Below are 22,669 nucleotides of genomic sequence, written 5' to 3' on the forward strand. Positions count from 1 at the left end.
CTGTGTGTCTGTAGTAATGTAGCTGTGTGTCTGTAGTAATGTAGCTGTGTGTCTGTAGTAATGTAGCTGTGTGTCTGTAGTAATGTAGCAATGCAATGTAGCTGTGTGTATGTAGTAATGTAATGTAGCTGTGTGTATGTAGTAATGTAATGTAGCTGTGTGCATGTAGTAATGCAATGTAGCTGTGTGCATGTAGTAATGTAGCTGTGTGTCTGTAGTAATGTAGCTGTGTGTCTGTAGTAATGTAATGTAGCTGTGTGTCTGTAGTAATGTAGCTGTGTGTCTGTAGTAATGTAGCTGTGTGTATGTAGTAATGTAATGTAGCTGTGTGTATCTAGTAATGTAATGTAGCTGTGTGTATCTAGTAATGTAATGTAGCTGTGTGTATGTAGTAATGTAGTAATGTAATGGTGTGTATGTAGTAATGTAATGGTGTGTATGTAGTAATGTAGTAATGTAATGGTGTGTATGTAGTAATGTAATGGTGTTTATGTAGTAATGTAATGGTGTGTATGTAGTAATGTAATGGTGTGTATGTAGTAATGTAATGGTGTGTATCTAGTAATGCAGCTGTGTGTCTGTAGTGATGTAATGTAGCTGTGTGTATGTAGTAATGTAGCTTTGTGTATGTAGTAATGTAGCTGTGTGTATGTAGTAATGTAGTAATGTAATGGTGTGTATGTAGTAATGTAATGGTGTGTATGTAGTAATGTAGTAATGTAATGGTGTGTATGTAGTAATGTAATGGTGTTTATGTAGTAATGTAATGGTGTGTATGTAGTAATGTAATGGTGTGTATGTAGTAATGCAGCTGTGTGTCTGTAGTGATGTAATGTAGCTGTGTGCATGTAATGTAGCTGTGTGCATGTAGTAATGTAGCTGTGTGCATGTAGTAATGTAGCTGTGTGCATGTAGTAATGTAATGGTGTGTATGTAGTAATGTAATGGTGTGTATGTAGTAATGTAATGGTGTGTATGTAGTAATGTAGTGGTGTGTATGTAGTAATGTAATGGTGTGTATGTACTAATGTAATGGTGTGTATGTACTAATGTAATGGTGTGTATGTAGTAATGTAATGGTGTGTATGTAGTAATGTAGTAATGTAATGGTGTGTATGTAGTAATGTAATGGTGTGTATGTAGTAATGTAATGGTGTGTATGTAGTAATGTAATGGTGTGTATGTAGTAATGTAATGGTGTGTATGTAGTAATGTAATGGTGTGTATGGAGTAATGTAATGGTGTGTATGTAGTATTGTAATGGTGTGTATGTAGTATTGTAATGGTGTGTATGTAGTAATGTAGTAATGTAATGGTGTGTATGTAGTAATGTAATGGTGTGTATGTAGTAATGTAATGGTGTGTATGTAGTAATGTAATGGTGTGTATGTAGTAATGTAATGGTGTGTATGTAGTAATGTAATGGTGTGTATGGAGTAATGTAATGGTGTGTATGTAGTATTGTAATGGTGTGTATGTAGTAATGTAGTAATGTAATGGTGTGTATGTAGTAATGTAATGGTGTGTATGTAGTAATGTAATGGTGTGTATGTAGTAATGTACTGGTGTGTATGTAGTAATGTAATGGTGTGTATGTAGTAATGTAGTAATGTAATGGTGTGTATGTAGTAATGTAGTAATGTAATGGTGTGTATGTAGTAATGTAATGGTGTGTATGTAGTAATGTAATGGTGTGTATGTAGTAATGTAATGGTGTGTATGTAGTAATGTAATGGTGTGTATGTAGTAATGTAATGGTGTGTATGTACTAATGTAATGGTGTGTATGTAGTAATGTAATGGTGTGTATGTAGTTATGTAATGGTGTGTATGTAGTAATGTAGTGGTGTGTATGTAGTAATGTAGTGGTGTGTATGTAGTAATGTAATGGTGTGTATGTAGTAATGTAATGGTGTGTATGTAGTAATGTAATGGTGTGTATGTAGTAATGTAATGGTGTGTATGTAGTAATGTAATGGTGTGTATGTAGTAATGTAGTGGTGTGTATGTAGTAATGTAGTAATGTAATGGTGTGTATGTAGTAATGTAGTGGTGTGTATGTAGTTATGTAATGGTGTGTATGTAGTAATGTAGTGGTGTGTATGTAGTTATGTAATGGTGTGTATGGAGTAATGTAGTGGTGTGTATGTAGTAATGTAATGGTGTGTATGTAGTAATGTAGTGGTGTGTATGTAGTTATGTAATGGTGTGTATGGAGTAATGTAGTGGTGTGTATGTAGTAATGTAATGGTGTGTATGTGGTAATGTAGTTATGTAATGGTGTGTATGTAGTTATGTAATGGTGTGTATGTAGTAATGTAATGGTGTGTATGTAGTAATGTAATGGTGTGTATGTAGTAATGTAATGGTGTGTATGTAGTAATGTAATGGTGTGTATGTAGTAATGTAATGGTGTGTATGTAGTTATGTAATGGTGTGTATGTAGTAATGTAAGGCCATTCAACAATTCATGTTATTTTTTTCTTCAGTTGTTTTCCAGGCAACACCTTAGTCTAATAACAAATAAACAATGTTAAAAACAAACATAAAACAAACATTGGTCTAATCAAATCAAAAAGACTAATGTCTATATATTCACATATATTTTGTTTATAATAAAAAACTAGTAGAAATGTATAATAATGAAGTATTAAGGGAGAACAAAAAGAATACAAAAAGCATTCCTGTAAAAGGCTTTGTACAAGCTACATTCTACATACTGTACTGTGAATAACAAGCCATAGAAATGATGCATATTTCAGAGGTGTAGGTTATGGTGCTGCCTTACAGCAAACAGAGGAGTGAAAGTATCCCCATGTAGCCACAGTGAAAGAGCTGGATGAGGCCTATCTACATAGAACACATGGGATTTACAGCATCTTCAGGAGCCCATGATTAGTGTTTCAATAACGATCCTCCTTTAGAGAGCTAGATATGGGCCCTGGTCTAAAGTAGTGTACTATATAGGGAATAGGGCTCTGGTCTAAAGTTGGCCACGACATAGGGAATAGGGCCCTGGTCTAAAGTAGTGTACTATATAGGGAATAGGGCCCTGGTCTAAAGTAGTGCACTATATAGGGAATAGGGCCCTGGTCTAAAGTAGTGCACTATAAAGGGAATAGGGTGCTATTTGGGATAGAGAGTTTCAATTGACTGGCAATACAGTCAATGTTAGATTATGGAATATTGATATGGAAATACCAAATAAATCCTTATTAAATAATGCATGACAATAATATCACATTATATCCCTTTAAGGATCATTTACTGTGTGATTGTCAGCTGTGGTAATATACTGTTTGTACTAATTTAGTCTTTAAAGTAGCTAATTCATACGGTCTATAATCACAATATCTATCTTAAGACAGTCTTGAAACGGAAGTAATGGCACATTGTGAAATAATGTTGATATGTTTGTTTGGGTGTGAAAACATTAGTTCAAAGAAAGACATCATTCCTTATTGTGTTTCTTTTACCGTTCAGAGAACGACCAGAGAAATCCAGTTGAACCATCATCATATTGACATATCTGACATGCGAAATTCCCTTCGCAAGTTGTTTTATTAAGTGCCTTGTTTTGGCTTTCCTTTCCACATCTATGACATGAAACAGTATATTAGGACAATAAATATATCGTAACTGATAGTGCTTAGCAAAAAAAAAAAAGGAATAGCGTGGAGGTGAGTGTATCTAGTGAAGGTCTGGGTTTAGCGTGTCTGTGCAGTCTGTGCTAACATTCCACTCTTTGTCGCCTAACATGTCTGGGGGTGGAACGTTAGCACAAACAGCCTGTATTTCAGGCTAAGTCTGGTCTGGGGAAGACAGAAAGCAACACTTATTTCCTAAATTCTAAAACAAATATTGCAAGGTTAATGATAACCCCCATGGAAATAGTAGGAATGAATTCTCTATAAACTATCTTTAACCCATCCAACTGAATACATGGACGGGATACTTTCAGGGTCCTGGATGAACTTCTTGGTCGCATCCCAAACGGCAGCCTATTCCCTTTGTAGCGCACTACTTTTGACCAGGGCACTAGAAAGGGAATAGGGCCCTGGTCTAAAGTAGTGCACTAGAAAGGGAATAGGCTGCCGTTTGTGCAGCAACCCTAGATTAACGCATAGCATAGCGACCCCCTGATAAACTGACTGTAGTAAAATGACACATTTTTCTTAAAAAATATTTCTAGCAATTATTCTGTACACTTTTAAGTATAGGCAAAACCAATGTCGACTGTTTCAGTCTTGTCTGTTAGCCCAGCACCAATCAAAGGAAAGGAGACGGAGCCTGTTCATATGCTAAGAGTACTGCAGGAGCCAATGGCAATGCTCCGTAGCCAGTCACTTCCTGTTACAGGAGGAGCTTCCCGTTGCGGTGGATCTTCAGGATCTTTCCTAGTCTCTGTTTGGCCGTCGCCATGCCTTTCTTTAGCCGCTTCGCTGAGGGGCACAGAGGCAGAAAGCAGAAAGAGGAATTCAACAGTGACCATCACTAACATTATGTAGTACAATGTGAAGGTGAAAAATGAGGGCACAAGTATAAATATACACTATAATAGGGGCACCAGGATATATAACAGGGGCACCAGGATATATAATAGGGGCACCAGTGTATATAATAGGGGATATATAATAGGGGCACCAGGATATATAATAGGGGCACCAGGATATATAATAGGGGCACCAGGATATATAATAGGGGCAGGATATATAATAGGGGCACCAGGATATGTAATAGGGGCACCAGGATATATAATAGGGGCACCAGGATATATAATAGAGGCACCAGGATATATATTAGAGGCACCAGGATATATAATAGGGGCACCAGTGTATATAATAGGGGCACCAGGATATATAATAGGGGCACCAGGATATATAATAGGGGCACCAGGATATATAATAGGGGCACCAGGATATATAGGGGCACCAGGATATATAATAGGGGCACCAGGATATATAATAGGGGCACCAGGATATATAATAGGGGCACCAGGATATATAATAGGGGCACCAGGATATATAATAGGGGCACCAGGATATATAATAGGGGCACCAGGATATATAATAGGGGCACCAGTGTATATAATAGGGGCACCGGTGTATATAATAGGGGCACCGGTGTATATAATAGGGGCACCAGTGTATATAATAGGGGCACCAGGATATATAATAGGGGCACCAGGATATATAATAGGGGCACCAGGGCACCGTGTATATAATAGGGGCACCAGTGTATATAATAGGGGCACCAGTGTATATAATAGGGGCACCAGTGTATATAATAGGGGCACCAGTGTATATAATAGGGGCACCAGGGTATATAATAGGGGCACCAGGGTATATAATAGGGGCACCGGTGTATATAATAGGGGCACCAGGATATATAATAGGGGCACCAGGATATATAATAGGGGCACCAGGATATATAATAGGGGCACCAGGATATATAATAGGGGCACCAGGATATATAATAGGGGCACCAGGATATATAATAGGGGCACCAGGATATATAATAGGGGCACCAGGATATATAATAGGGGCACCAGGATATATAATAGGGGCACCGGTGTATATAATAGGGGCACCGGTGTATATAATAGGGGCACCGGTGTATATAATAGGGGCACCGGTGTATATAATAGGGGCACCGGTGTATATAATAGGGGCACCGGTGTATATAATAGGGGCACCGGTGTATATAATAGGGGCACCGGTGTATATAATAGGGGCACCGGTGTATATAATAGGGGCACCGGTGTATATAATAGGGGCACCGGTGTATATAATAGGGGCACCGGTGTATATAATAATAGGGGCACCGGTGTATATAATAGGGGCACCGGTGTATATAATAGGGGCACCGGTGTATATAATAGGGGCACCAGTGTATATAATAGGGGCACCAGGATATATAATAGGGGCACCAGGATATATAATAGGGGCACCAGTGTATATAATAGGGGCACCAGTGTATATAATAGGGGCACCAGGGTATATAATAGGGGCACCAGGGTATATAATAGGGGCACCGGTGTATATAATAGGGGCACCGGTGTATATAATAGGGGCACCAGGATATATAATAGGGGCACCAGGATATATAATAGGGGCACCAGGATATATAATAGGGGCACCAGGATATATAATAGGGGCACCAGGATATATAATAGGGGCACCAGGATATATAATAGGGGCACCAGGATATATAATAGGGGCACCAGGATATATAATAGGGGCACCAGGATATATAATAGGGGATATATAATAGGGGCACGGATATATAATAGGGGCACCGGTGTATATAATAGGGGCACCAGGGTATATAATAGGGGCACCGGTGTATATAATAGGGCACCGGTGTATATAATAGGGGCACCGGTGTATATAATAGGGGCACCGGTGTATATAATAGGGGCACCGGTGTATATAATAGGGGCACCGGTGTATATAATAGGGGCACCGGTGTATATAATAGGGGCACCGGTGTATATAATAGGGGCACCGGTGTATATAATAGGGGCACCGGTGTATATAACCGGTAGGGGCACCGGTGTATATAATAGGGGCACCGGTGTATATAATAGGGGCACCGGTGTATATAATAGGGGCAATATAATAGGGGCACCGGTGTATATAATAGGGGCACCAGTGTATATAATAGGGGCACCAGTGTATATAATAGGGGCACCAGGGTATATAATAGGGGCACCAGGGTATATAATAGGGGCACCAGTGTATATAATAGGGGCACCAGTGTATATAATAGGGGCACCAGTGTATATAATAGGGGCACCAGTGTATATAATAGGGGCACCAGTGTATATAATAGGGGCACCAGTGTATATAATAGGGGCACCAGTGTATATAATAGGGGCACCAGTGTATATAATAGGGGCACCAGTGTATATAATAGGGGCACCAGTGTATATATGTGAATCCACCCCGGTCTATCAGGACCATTTAGTATCAATGGAAAGAACAGTTAATCTTGTTAGCGGTGAGGCTCTTTACTGAACGTTACACCACACCAGCAGTATGGAATGTGTGGATGAAATCACTTACCTTCGCCCTTTGCATCACCCTTCCCTGCTCCACCTGCTCCTCCTGCTGCTCCTCGCTCCCCCTTGGCTGTGCTGTTGTTGTTATTGTTTTGAGATGATGAAAAGGTAGAGGGTCGTCTCTGTGTAAGGAAGACTCCAGGGGCCATGGGTTGGGGCCCCCCAGCCTGCTTCCCTCCTGCCCCAGAGGAGTATTCATGGTCGGTCTGACCAGGCTCGGAGTCCCGGCCCGCGTCTGGTTCTGGAGAACTGCTGTCCCTACTCAACTTCCTCACTGGCTCCTCCTCTTCCTCCTCCTCTCTCAAAGCAGCAGGGGGATTCTTTTTTGTGCTCTTCTGCTTTTTCTTGGTCTTCTGCTGCTCCTTCTGGAAGAAACAAATATTAACACAGAACCCCCGAGCCCTGACCCTGAGGTGTGATGACTAGAGGAACATGACCCTGAGGTGATGACTAGAGGAACATGACCCTGAGGTGATGACTAGAGGAACATAACCCTGAGGTGATGACTAGAGGAACATGACCCTGAGGTGATGACTAGAGGAACATGACCCTGAGGTGATGACTAGAGGAACATGACCCTGAGGTGATGACTAGAGGAACATGACCCTGAGGTGATGACTAGAGGAACATAACCCTGAGGTGATGACTAGAGGAACATAACCCTGAGGTGATGACTAGAGGAACATGACCCTGAGGTGATGACTAGAGGAACATGACCCTGAGGTGATGACTAGAGGAACATGACCCTGAGGTGATGACTAGAGGAACATAACCCTGAGGTGATGACTAGAGGAACATAACCCTGAGGTGATGACTAGAGGAACATAACCCTGAGGTGATGACTAGAGGAACATGACCCTGAGGTGATGACTAGAGGAACATAACCCTGAGGTGATGACTTACTCCACCACTGGTGAGTTCCCCTTCAACAACACTCTTCTCAGTTAACCTGGTGAGTTCCCCCTCAACAACACTCTTCCCAGTTAACCTGGTGAGTTCCCCCCCTCAACATCACTCTTCCCAGTTAACCTGGTGAGTTCCCCCTCAACAACCTCTTCCCAGTTAACCTGGTGAGTTCCCCCTCAACATCACTCTTCCCAGTTAACCTGGTGAAACATCACTCTTCCCAGCTAACCTGGTGAGTTCCCCCTCAACAACACTCTTCCCAGTTAACCTGGTGAGTTCCTCCTCAACAACGCTCTTCCCAGTTAACCTGGTGAGTTCCCCCCCTCAACATCACTCTTCCAAGTTAACCTGGTGAGTTCCCCTCAACATCACTCTTCCCAGTTAACCTGGTGAGTTCCCCCCCTCAACATCACTCTTCCCAGTTAACCTGGTGAGTTCCCCCCTCAACAACACTCTTCCCAGTTAACCTGGTGAGTTCCCCCCCTCAACATCACTCTTCCCAGTTAACCTGGTGAGTTCCCCCCCTCAACATCACTCTTCCCAGCTAACCTGGTGAGTTCCCCCTCAACAACACTCTTCCCAGTTAACCTGGTGAGTTCCTCCTCAACAACGCTCTTCCCAGTTAACCTGGTGAGTTCCCCCCCTCAACATCACTCTTCCCAGTTAACCTGGTGAGTTCCCCCCTCAACAACACTCTTCCCAGCTAACCTGGTGAGTTCCCCCTCAACAACACTCTTCCCAGTCAACCTGGTGAGTTCCCCCTCAACAACACTCTTCCCAGTCAACCTGGTGAGTTCCCCCTCAACAACACTCTTCCCAGTTAACCTGGTGAGTTCCCCCTCAACAACACTCTTCCCAGCTAACCTGGTGAGTTCCCCCCTCAACAACACTCTTCCCAGCTAACCTGGTGAGTTCCCCCCTCAACAACACTCTTCCCAGCTAACCTGGTGAGTTCCCCCTCAACAACACTCTTCCCAGCTAACCTGGTGAGTTCCCCCTCAACAACACTCTTCCCTACTAACCTGGTGTCCCCCCGTCAACACTCTTCCCTACTAACCTGGTGTGTCCCCCCCGTCAACACTCTTCCCTACTAACCTGGTGTGTGTCCCCCCCGTCAACACTCTTCCCTACTAACCTGGTGTGTCCCCCCGTCAACACTCTTCCCTACTAACCTGGTGTGTCCCCCCCCGCCAACACTCTTCCCAGTTAACCTGGTGAGTTCCCCTTCAACAACACTCTTCCCTACTAACCTGGTGTGTGTCCCCCCGTCAACACTCTTCCCTACTAACCTGGTGTGTCCCCCCCGCCAACACTCTTCCCTACTACTAACCTGGTGTGTGTGTCCCCCCGTCAACACTCTTCCCTACTAACCTGGTGTGTGTCCCCCCGTCAACACTCTTCCCTACTAACCTGGTGTGTCCCCCCCCGCCAACACTCTTCCCTACTACTAACCTGGTGTGTGTGTCCCCCCGTCAACACTCTTCCCTACTAACCTGGTGTCCCCCCCGTCAACACTCTTCCCTACTAACCTGGTGTGTCCCCCCTCAACACTATTCCGTACTAACCTGGTGTGTGAGTTTGGCTGCAGCAGCTGCCAGTCCTGTCTCTATGGACGCCACTCGCGCTCCTTCTCTGGCCGGCCTCGCCTGACGAAGCACAGAGGGACCGACACGCGCTGCAGAGAGATACCATAACACACACTTTACAGCTCAGACAATACATGCAAAATTACCAACAATTTCAAAGACTACTGAGCTACAGTTCATATAAGGAATTCAGTCAATTGAAATAAATAAATTTGGCCCTAATATATGGATTGGGAATACAAATATGCACCTGTTGGTCACAGATACCTTAAAAATGCAAAAGGCACATGCAAATCTGAGCTAACTTTGTTGCAGGTGCATGGTAACAGTTGAATAACATGAGAAACAATAAGAAACCGGCACACTGCTCGGACTAGTATCACTACTCTGACTAGTATCACTACTCTGACTAGTATCACTACTCTGACTAGTATCACTACTCTGACTAGTATCACTGCTCGGACTAGTATCACTGCTCGGACTAGTATCACTGCTCGGACTAGTATCACTGCTCGGACTAGTATCACTACTCTGGATAGTATCACTACTCTGGATAGTATCACTACTCTGACTAGTATCACTACTCTGGATAGTATCACTGCTCGGACTAGTATCACTACTCTGGATAGTATCACTGCTAGTATCACTACTCTGGATAGTATCACTACTCTGACTAGTATCACTACTCTGGATAGTATCACTACTCTGGATAGTATCACTGCTCGGACTAGTATCACTACTCTGGATAGTATCACTACTCTGACTAGTATCACTACTCTGGATAGTATCACTACTCTGGATAGTATCACTGCTCGGACTAGTATCACTACTCTGGATAGTATCACTACTCTGACTAGTATCACTACTCTGGATAGTATCACTGCTCTGGATAGTATCACTACTCTGGATAGTATCACTACTCTGGATAGTATCACTACTCTGACTAGTATCACTACTCTGGATAGTATCACTACTCTGGATAGTATCACTACTAGTATCACTACTCTGGATAGCATCACTACTCTGACTAGTATCACTACTCTGACTAGTATCACTACTCTGGCTAGTATCACTACTCTGGCTAGTATCACTACTCTGACTAGTATCACTACTCTGGATAGTATCACTACTCTGGATAGTATCACTACTCTGGATAGTATCACTACTCTGGATAGTATCACTACTAGTATCACTACTCTGGATAGTATCACTACTCTGGATAGTATCACTGCTCGGACTAGTATCACTACTCTGGATAGTATCACTACTCTGGATAGTATCACTACTCTGGATAGTATCACTACTCTGGATAGTATCACTGCTCTGGATAGTATCACTACTCTGGATAGTATCACTGCTCTGGATAGTATCACTACTCTGGATAGTATCACTACTCTGGATAGATTCACTGCTCTGGATAGTATCACTGCTCTGGATAGTATCACTACTCTGACTAGTATCACTACTCTGACTAGTATCACTACTCTGGATAGTATCACTACTCTGGATAGTATCACTGCTCTGGATAGTATCACTACTCTGACTAGTATCACTGCTCTGGATAGTATCACTACTAGTATCACTACTCTGGATAGTATCACTACTCTGGATAGTATCACTGCTCTGGATAGTATTACTACTCTGGATAGTATCACTGCTCTGGATAGTATCACTGCTCTGGATAGTATCACTACTCTGACTAGTATCACTGCTCTGGATAGTATCACTACTAGTATCACTGCTCTGGATAGTATCACTACTCTGACTAGTATCACTACTCTGGATAGTATCACTACTAGTATCACTACTCTGGATAGTATCACTACTCTGACTAGTATCACTACTCTGGATAGTATCACTACTAGTATCACTACTCTGGATAGTATCACTACTCTGACTAGTATCACTACTCTGGATAGTATCACTACTAGTATCACTGCTCTGGATAGTATCACTACTCTGACTAGTATCACTACTCTGGATAGTATCACTACTAGTATCACTACTCTGGATAGTATCACTACTCTGACTAGTATCACTACTCTGGATAGTATCACTACTAGTATCACTGCTCTGGATAGTATCACTACTCTGACTAGTATCACTACTCTGGATAGTATCACTACTAGTATCACTACTCTGGATAGTATCACTACTCTGGATAGTATCACTACTCTGGATAGTATCACTACTCTGGATAGTATCACTACTCTGGATAGTATCACTACTCTGGATAGTATCACTGCTCTGGATAGTATCACTACTCTGGATAGTATCACTACTCTGGATAGTATCACTACTCTGGATAGTATCACTACTCTGGATAGTATCACTGCTCTGGATAGTATCACTGCTCTGGATAGTATCACTACTCTGACTAGTATCACTGCTCTGGATAGTATCACTACTAGTATCACTGCTCTGGATAGTATCACTACTCTGACTAGTATCACTACTCTGGATAGTATCACTACTAGTATCACTACTCTGGATAGTATCACTACTCTGACTAGTATCACTACTCTGGATAGTATCACTACTCTGGATAGTATCACTACTAGTATCACTACTCTGGATAGTATCACTACTCTGACTAGTATCACTACTCTGGATAGTATCACTACTAGTATCACTGCTCTGGATAGTATCACTACTCTGACTAGTATCACTACTCTGGATAGTATCACTACTAGTATCACTACTCTGGATAGTATCACTACTCTGACTAGTATCACTACTCTGGATAGTATCACTACTAGTATCACTGCTCTGGATAGTATCACTACTCTGACTAGTATCACTACTCTGGATAGTATCACTACTAGTATCACTACTCTGGATAGTATCACTACTCTGGATAGTATCACTGCTCTGGATAGTATCACTACTCTGGATAGTATCACTGCTCTGGATAGTATCACTACTCTGACTAGTATCACTACTAGTATCACTACTCTGGATAGTATCACTGCTCGGACTAGTATCACTACTCTGACTAGTATCACTACTAGTATCACTACTCTGGATAGTATCACTGCTCTGGATAGTATCACTGCTCTGACTAGTATCACTACTCTGGATAGTATCACTACTCTGGATAGTATCACTACTCTGGATAGTATCACTGCTCTGGATAGTATCACTACTCTGACTAGTATCACTACTCTGACTAGTATCACTACTCTGGATAGTATCACTACTCTGGATAGTATCACTACTCTGGATAGTATCACTACTCTGACTAGTATCACTACTCTGGATAGTATCACTGCTCTGGATAGTATCACTACTCTGGATAGTATCACTACTCTGGATAGTATCACTGCTCTGGATAGTATCACTGCTCTGGATAGTATCACTACTCTGACTAGTATCACTACTCTGGATAGTATCACTACTCTGGATAGTATCACTGCTCTGGATAGTATCACTACTCTGACTAGTATCACTACTCTGGATAGTATCACTGCTCTGGATAGTATCACTGCTCTGGATAGTATCACTGCTCTGGATAGTATCACTACTCTGACTAGTATCACTACTCTGGATAGTATCACTACTAGTATCACTACTCTGGATAGTATCACTGCTCGGACTAGTATCACTACTCTGGATAGTATCACTGCTCTGATAGTATCACTACTCTGGATAGTATCACTACTCTGACTAGTATCACTACTCTGACTAGTATCACTACTCTGGATAGTATCACTACTCTGACTAGTATCACTACTCTGACTAGTATCACTACTCTGGATAGTATCACTGCTCTGATAGTATCACTACTCTGGATAGTATCACTACTCTGGATAGTATCACTACTCTGGATAGTATCACTGCTCTGGATAGTATCACTGCTCTGGATAGTATCACTGCTCTGGATAGTATCACTACCAGTATCACTACTCTGGATAGTATCACTACTCTGACTAGTATCACTACTCTGACTAGTATCACTACTCTGGATAGTATCACTACTCTGACTAGTATCACTACTCTGACTAGTATCACTACTCTGGATAGTATCACTACTCTGGATAGTATCACTGCTCTGGATAGTATCACTACTCTGACTAGTATCACTACTCTGGATAGTATCACTACTCTGGATAGTATCACTGCTCTGGATAGTATCACTACTCTGACTAGTATCACTACTCTGGATAGTATCACTACTAGTATCACTACTCTGGATAGTATCACTGCTCGGACTAGTATCACTACTCTGGATAGTATCACTGCTCTGATAGTATCACTACTCTGGATAGTATCACTACTCTGGATAGTATCACTACTCTGACTAGTATCACTACTCTGGATAGTATCACTACTCTGGATAGTATCACTACTCTGACTAGTATCACTACTCTGACTAGTATCACTGCTCTGATAGTATCACTACTCTGGATAGTATCACTACTCTGGATAGTATCACTACTCTGGATAGTATCACTACTCTGGATAGTATCACTGCTCTGGATAGTATCACTGCTCTGGATAGTATCACTGCTCTGGATAGTATCACTGCTCTGGATAGTATCACTACTCTGGATAGTATCACTACTCTGGATAGTATCACTGCTCTGGATAGTATCACTACTCTGGATAGTATCACTACTCTGGATAGTATCACTACTCTGGATAGTATCACTACTAGTATCACTGCTCTGGATAGTATCACTACTCTGGATAGTATCACTGCTCTGGATAGTATCACTGCTCTGGATAGTATCACTACTCTGGATAGTATCACTACTCTGGATAGTATCACTACTAGTATCACTACTCTGGATAGTATCACTGCTCTGGATAGTATCACTACTCTGGATAGTATCACTACTCTGGATAGTATCACTACTCTGGATAGTATCACTGCTAGTATCACTACTCTGGATAGTATCACTACTCTGGATAGTATCACTGCTCTGGATAGTATCACTACTCTGGATAGTATCACTACTCTGGATAGTATCACTACTCTGGATAGTATCACTGCTCTGGATAGTATCACTACTCTGGATAGTATCACTACTCTGGATAGTATCACTACTCTGGATAGTATCACTACTCTGGATAGTATCACTACTAGTATCACTGCTCTGGATAGTATCACTGCTCTGGATAGTATCACTGCTCTGACTAGTGTCACTGCTCTGGATAGTATCACTGCTCTGGATAGTATCACTACCAGTATCACTGTTCTTGATAGTATCACTGCTCTGGATAGTATCACTGCTCTGGATAGTATCACTGCTCTGGATAGTATCACTGCTCTGGATAGTATCACTGCTCTGGATAGTATCACTACTCTGGATAGTATCACTGCTCTGGATAGTATCACTGCTCTGGATAGTATCACTGCTCTGGATAGTATCACTGCTCTGGATAGTATCACTGCTCTGGATAGTATCACTGCTCTGGATAGTATCACTGCTCTGGATAGTATCACTGCTCTGGATAGTATCACTACTCTGGATAGTATCACTACTAGTATCACTACTCTGACTAGTATCACTGCTCTGGATAGTATCACTACTAGTATCACTACTCTGACTAGTATCACTACTCTGGATAGTATCACTACTAGTATCACTACTCTGGATAGTATCACTACTAGTATCACTACTCTGACTAGTATCACTACTCTGACTAGTATCACTACTCTGGATAGTATCACTGCTCTGACTAATATCACTACTCTGGATAGTATCACTACTAGTATCACTACTCTGGATAGTATCACTGCTCTGATAGTATCACTGCTCTGGATAGTATCACTACTCTGGATAGTATCACTACTCTGATAGTATCACTGCTCTGATAGTATCACTACTCTGGATAGTATCACTACTCTGGATAGTATCACTACTCTGGATAGTATCACTGCTCTGGATAGTATCACTACTCTGGATAGTATCACTACTAGTATCACTACTCTGACTAGTATCACTGCTCTGGATAGTATCACTACCAGTATCACTGCTCTGATAGTATCACTGCTCTGATAGTATCACTACTCTGATAGTATCACTGATATCACCTATACAGTATTAGAGACAGGTGTAGTGTACCTGTGGGGCTGTAGAGTATCTGAAACTTTCATCTATACAGTATTAGAGACAGGTGTAGTGTAGCTGTGGGGCTGTAGAGTGTCTGAACCTTTCATCTATACAGTATTAGAGACAGGTGTAGTGTAGCTGTGGGGCTGTAGAGTGTCTGAACCTTTCATCTATACAGTATTAGAGACAGGTGTAGTGTCTGAACCTTTCATCTATACAGTATTAGAGACAGGTGTAGTGTGCCTGTGGGGCTGTATGGAGTGTCTGAACCTTTCCTCTATACAGTATTAGAGACAGGTGTAGTGTACCTGTGGGGCTGTAGAGTATCTGAACCTTTCATCTATACAGTATTAGAGACAGGTGTAGTGTACCTGTGGGGCTGTAGAGTGTCTGAACCTTTCCTCTATACAGTATTAGAGACAGGTGTAGTGTACCTGTGGGGCTGTAGAGTATCTGAACCTTTCCTCTATACAGTATTAGAGACAGGTGTAGTGTACCTGTGGGGCTGTAGAGTGTCTGAACCTTTCCTCTATACAGTATTAGAGACAGGTGTAGTGTACCTGTGGGGCTGTATGGAGTGTCTGAACCTTTCCTCTATACAGTATTAGAGACAGGTGTAGTGTCTGAACCTTTCATCTATACAGTATTAGAGACAGGTGTAGTGTACCTGTGGGGCTGTAGAGTGTCTGAACCTTTCACCTATACAGTATTAGAGACAGGTGTAGTGTACCTGTGGGGCTGTAGAGTGTCTGAACCTTTCATCTATACAGTATTAGAGACAGGTGTAGTGTACCTGTGGGGCTGTAGAGTGTCTGAACCTTTCCTCTATACAGTATTAGAGACAGGTGTAGTGTACCTGTGGGGCTGTAGAGTGTCTGAACCTTTCCTCTATACAGTATTAGAGACAGGTGTAGTGTACCTGTGGGGCTGTAGAGTGTCTGAACCTTTCACCTATACAGTATTAGAGACAGGTGTAGTGTACCTGTGGGGCTGTAGAGTGTCTGAACCTTTCACCTATACAGTATTAGAGACAGGTGTAGTGTACCTGTGGGGCTGTAGAGTGTCTGAACCTTTCACCTATACAGTATTAGAGACAGGTGTAGTGTACCTGTGGGGCTGTAGAGTGTCTGAACCTTTCCTCTATACAGTATTAGAGACAGGTGTAGTGTACCTGTGGGGCTGTAGAGTGTCTGAACCTTTCATCTATACAGTATTAGAGACAGGTGTAGTGTACCTGTGGGGCTGTAGAGTGTCTGAACCTTTCCTCTATACAGTATTAGAGACAGGTGTAGTGTACCTGTGGGGCTGTAGAGTGTCTGAACCTTTCATCTATACAGTATTAGAGACAGGTGTAGTGTACCTGTGGGGCTGTAGAGTGTCTGAACCTTTCCTCTATACAGTATTAGAGACAGGTGTAGTGTACCTGTGGGGCTGTAGAGTGTCTGAACCTTTCATCTATACAGTATTAGAGACAGGTGTAGTGTACCTGTGGGGCTGTATGGAGTGTCTGAACCTTTCCTCTATACAGTATTAGAGACAGTTGTAGTGTACCTGTGGGGCTGTATGGAGTGTCTGAACCTTTCCTCTATACAGTATTAGAGACAGGTGTAGTGTACCTGTGGGGCTGTATGGAGTGTCTGAACCTTTCATCTATACAGTATTAGAGACAGGTGTAGTGTACCTGTGGGGCTGTATGGAGTGTCTGAACCTTTCATCTATACAGTATTAGAGACAGGTGTAGTGTACCTGTGGGGCTGTATGGAGTGTCTGAACCTTTCATCTATACAGTATTAGAGACAGGTGTAGTGTACCTGTGGGGCTGTAGAGTGTCTGAACCTTTCATCTATACAGTATTAGAGACAGGTGTAGTGTACCTGTGGGGCTGTATGGAGTGTCTGAACCTTTCCTCTTCTTGGATCTGGATTTGAAGACAGGGTTATCCTCTTCAGACTCCAGAGATGGGTAAACTGAAACAAACACACACCCCCTGGTTAGTTAGCCACACCCCCCGGTTAGTTAGCCACACCCCCCGGTTAGTTAGCCACACACCCCAGTTAGTTAGCCACACACCCCAGTTAGTTAGCCACACCCCCCGGTTAGTTAGCACTCATACACCCACAGCTCAACACTGTCTGTCTGTCTGTCTGAGAGTTTCAAGTTCCTTGGTGTCCACATTACCAACAAACTAACATGGTCCAAGCTCACCAAGACACTCATGAAGAGGGCATGACAAAACCTGTTCCCACTCAGGAGACTGAAAAGATTTGGCATGAGTCCTCAGAACCTCAAAAGGTTCTACAGCTGCACCATCGAGAGCATCCTGACTGGTTGCATCACTGCCTGGTATGACAACTGCTCGGCCTCCAACCTCAAGGCACTACAGAGGGTAGTGCGTACGGCCCAGTATATCACCGGGGCCAAGCTTCCTTCAGAGGAAGCCAGTCAGAGACTGTTCTCACTGCTACCGTACGGCAAGCGGTACCGGAGCGCCAAGTCTAGGTCCAAGAGGCTTCTAAAAAGCTTCTACCCCCAAGCCATAACACTCCTGAACATCTAATCAAATGGCTACCCAGACTATTAGCCTCCACATTGACTCTGTACCGGTACCCCCTGTATATAGCCTCCACATTGACTCTGTACCGGTACCCCCTGCATATAGCCTCCACATTGACTGTACCGGTACCCCCTGCATATAGCCTCCACATTGACTCTGTACCGGTACCCCCTGTATATAGCCTCCACATTGACTCTGTACCAGTACCCCCTGTATATAGCCTCCACATTGACTCTGTACCGGTACCCCCTGTATATAGCCTCCACATCGACTCTGTACCGGTACCCCCTGTATATAGCCTCCACATTGACTCTGTACTGGTACCCCCTGTATATAGTCTCCACATTGACTCTGTACCAGATCCCCCTGTATATAGCCTCCACATTGACTCTGTACTGGTACCCCCTGTATATAGTCTCCACATTGACTCTGTACCAGATCCCCCTGTATATAGCCTCCACATTGACTCTGTACCAGTACCCCTGTATATAGTCTCCACATTGACTCTGTACCAGATCCCCCTGTATATAGCCTCCACATTGACTCTGTACCAGTACCCCTGTATATAGTCTCCACATTGACTCTGTACCAGATCCCCCTGTATATAGTCTCCACATTGACTCTGTACCAGTACCCCCTGTATATAGCCTCCACATTGACTCTGTACCAGTACCCCTGTATATAACCTCCACATTGACTCTGACTCATTTCACTGTATATAGTCTACACACCTGACTCTGTATTCAGTATTTCACTGTAAGCCTCCACATTGACACCTGTTGTATTCAGTCTTTCACATTGACTCTGTACTAGATCCCCCTGTTGTCTCCACATTTCACTGTACCAGGTCCCCCTGTATTACACCTGTTGATTCTGACTCATTTAACTGTAAGGTCTACTACACCTGTTGTATTCAGCATTTCACTGTAAGGTCTACTACACCTGTTGTATTCAGCATTTCACTGTGAGGTCTACTACACCTGTTGTATTCAGCATTTCACTGTAAGGTCTACTACACCTGTTGTATTCAGCATTTAACTGTAAGGTCTACTACACCTGTTGTATTCAGCATTTCACTGTAAGGTCTACTACACCTGTTGTATTCAGCATTTCACTGTAAGGTCTACTACACCTGTTGTATTCAGCATTTCACTGTAAGGTCTACTACACCTGTTGTATTCAGCATTTCACTGTGAGGTCTACTACACCTGTTGTATTCAGCATTTCACTGTAAGGTCTACTACACCTGTTGTATTCAGCATTTCACTGTGAGGTCTACTACACCTGTTGTATTCAGCATTTCACTGTAAGGTCTACTACACCTGTTGTATTCAGCATTTCACTGTGAGGTCTACTACACCTGTTGTATTCAGCATTTCACTGTAGGTCTACTACACCTGTTGTATTCAGCATTTCACTGTGAGGTCTACTACACCTGTTGTATTCAGCATTTCACTGTAAGGTCTACTACACCTGTTGTATTCAGCATTTCACTGTGAGGTCTACTACACCTGTTGTATTCAGCATTTCACTGTGAGGTCTACTACACCTGTTGTATTCAGCATTTCACTGTGAGGTCTACTACACCTGTTGTATTCAGCATTTCACTGTAAGGTTTACTACACCTGTTGTATTCAGCATTTCACTGTAAGGTCTACTACACCTGTTGTATTCAGCATTTCACTGTGAGGTCTACTACACCTGTTGTATTCAGCATTTAACTGTAAGATATACTACACCTGTTGTATTCAGCATTTCACTGTGAGATCTACTACACCTGTTGTATTCAGCATTTCACTGTGAGGTCTACTACACCTGTTGTATTCAGCATTTCACTGTGAGGTCTACTACACCTGTTGTATTCAGCATTTCACTGTGAGGTCTACTACACCTGTTGTATTCGGTGCATTTGATTTCCACTGGTCCTTAAATTCCTTCCATCCTCTTCTTCTCTCCATTTATAATGATGTCACATAGCAGAGGCCAACCGATCTAATTACTAACGTGATGATGATGATGATGATGCGCATTCCTGCAGTATTTGGTTTCCCCTGCATTAACACTGACATGCTGGATGATGTCTGCTCTCTCTCTACAGCTGTGAAGCAGCTGTTCCCTCCCTCCCTCCCTCCCAGCTCTTTGAACACCACCACAGTTAAGCGCACACTCTTTGCTTTTCGATCATGAAATGATGAAGAAGAAATAATTAGGTGTTTACATACGAAGGGGAATTCTGTGAGAACCAACAGAACGCTGCCTTGTTAGAACTAGAACTAGGACTGGTGGAATTCGGGGGGGGTTCTAGAATGAGAATGTTCGTGCCACTAATGACTAATTAGAGTTGTGGGATTCTGAAAGTAATTAAAACAACAGATTTAAGTGATGATGAGAGATGAAAAGGTTGAAAGGGGCAGTGGTTGTTGGACAGGCCTCACAGGGAACCCTTTCTGGAAAACACAACTTGAAGGCGGAGATTTTGTAAAGGAGGTAGAGAAACCCAAACACATATCTCTGTAATCTAGTTTTAATTCAAATATCCTGTGGTTTAAATTAGATTGAGGCAGCCACATGGTCATACAACAGAGGTCAATCTGTTTTAATGACACCTGCTAGCAGATCAGAGTGGAGGGAAGCGTAAAGGAAACGCACAACTCTGCAGTCACAGGCCTTATAACCACTGTCTCAGCTAGAAACACAACTTCAGTCACAGGCCGTATAACCACTGTCTCAGCTAGAAACACAACTTCAGTCACAGGCCGTATAACCACTGTCTCAGCTAGAAACACAGTCAGCTTCAGTCACAGGCCATATAACCACTGTCTCAGCTAGAAACACAGTCAGCTTCAGTCACAGGCCATATAACCACTGTCTCAGCTAGAAACAGTCAGCTTCAGTCACAGCCTGTATAACCACTGTCTCAGCTAGAAACAGTCAGCTTCAGTCACAGGCCGTATAACCACTGTCTCAGCTAGAAACACAGTCAGCTTCAGTCACAGGCCGTATAACCACTGTCTCAGCTAGAAACACAGTCAGCTTCAGTCACAGGCCATATAACCACTGTCTCAGCTAGAAACACAGTCAGCTTCAGTCACAGGCCATATAACCACTGTCTCAGCTAGAAACAGTCAGCTTCAGTCACAGCCTGTATAACCACTGTCTCAGCTAGAAACAGTCAGCTTCAGTCACAGGCCGTATAACCACTGTCTCAGCTAGAAACACAGTCAGCTTCAGTCACAGGCCGTATAACCACTGTCTCAGCTAGAAACACAGTCAGCTTCAGTCACAGGCCGTATAACCACTGTCTCAGCTAGAAACACAATCAGCTTCAGTCACAGGCCTTATAACCACTGTCTCAGCTAGAAACACAGTCAGCTTCAGTCACAGGCCGTATAACCACTTTCTCAGCTAGAAACACAGTCAGCTTCAGTCACAGGCCGTATAACCACTGTCTCAGCTAGAAACACAGTCAGCTTCAGTCACAGGCCTTATAACCACTGTCTCAGCTAGAAACAGTCAGCTTCAGTCACAGGCTGTATAACCACTGTCTCAGCTAGAAACACAGCTTCAGTCACAGGCTGTATAACCACTGTCTCAGCTAGAAACACAGCTTCAGTCACAGGCTGTATAACCACTGTCTCAGCTAGAAACACAGCTTCAGTCACAGGCTGTATAACCACTGTCTCAGCTAGAAACAGTCAGCTTCAGTCACAGGCCATATAACCACTGTCTCAGCTAGAAACACAGTCAGCTTCAGTCACAGGCCATATAACCACTGTCTCAGCTAGAAACAGTCAGCTTCAGTCACAGCCTGTATAACCACTGTCTCAGCTAGAAACAGTCAGCTTCAGTCACAGGCCGTATAACCACTGTCTCAGCTAGAAACACAGTCAGCTTCAGTCACAGGCCGTATAACCACTGTCTCAGCTAGAAACACAGTCAGCTTCAGTCACAGGCCGTATAACCACTGTCTCAGCTAGAAACACAATCAGCTTCAGTCACAGGCCGTATAACCACTGTCTCAGCTAGAAACACAGTCAGCTTCAGTCACAGGCCGTATAACCACTGTCTCAGCTAGAAACACAGTCAGCTTCAGTCACAGGCCGTATAACCACTGTCTCAGCTAGAAACACAGTCAGCTTCAGTCACAGGCCGTATAACCACTTTCTCAGCTAGAAACACAGTCAGCTTCAGTCACAGGCCGTATAACCACTGTCTCAGCTAGAAACACAGTCAGCTTCAGTCACAGGCCTTATAACCACTGTCTCAGCTAGAAACACAGCTTCAGTCACAGGCTGTATAACCACTGTCTCAGCTAGAAACACAGCTTCAGTCACAGGCTGTATAACCACTGTCTCAGCTAGAAACAGTCAGCTTCAGTCACAGGCCATATAACCACTGTCTCAGCTAGAAACACAGCTTCAGTCACAGGCCATATAACCACTGTCTCAGCTAGAAACACAGCTTCAGTCACAGGCCGTATAACCACTGTCTCAGCTAGAAAC

The 22,669-nt window shown here is 43.0% G+C and overlaps 1 protein-coding gene across 1 annotated transcript in view; it reads right to left on the reverse strand.

The window, feature by feature from the left end:
• Positions 1 to 2,329: 2,329 nt before the first annotated feature.
• Positions 2,330 to 22,669, reverse strand: part of phf2 (PHD finger protein 2) — a 130,626-nt gene continuing 110,286 nt past the window's right edge. The window contains exons 19-22 of the mRNA XM_046338193.1: positions 17,488 to 17,580; positions 9,534 to 9,643; positions 7,067 to 7,427; positions 2,330 to 4,441 (exon numbers count right to left, since the gene is read on the reverse strand). Of these exons, the coding sequence (XP_046194149.1) occupies positions 4,353 to 4,441; positions 7,067 to 7,427; positions 9,534 to 9,643; positions 17,488 to 17,580 (653 nt within the window). The 3' untranslated portion in view covers positions 2,330 to 4,352. The remainder of the gene's footprint in view (positions 4,442 to 7,066; positions 7,428 to 9,533; positions 9,644 to 17,487; positions 17,581 to 22,669) is intronic.

This window comes from Oncorhynchus gorbuscha, linkage group LG03 (genome assembly GCF_021184085.1).
Source record: "Oncorhynchus gorbuscha isolate QuinsamMale2020 ecotype Even-year linkage group LG03, OgorEven_v1.0, whole genome shotgun sequence".
NCBI classification, from domain to species: domain Eukaryota; kingdom Metazoa; phylum Chordata; class Actinopteri; order Salmoniformes; family Salmonidae; genus Oncorhynchus; species Oncorhynchus gorbuscha.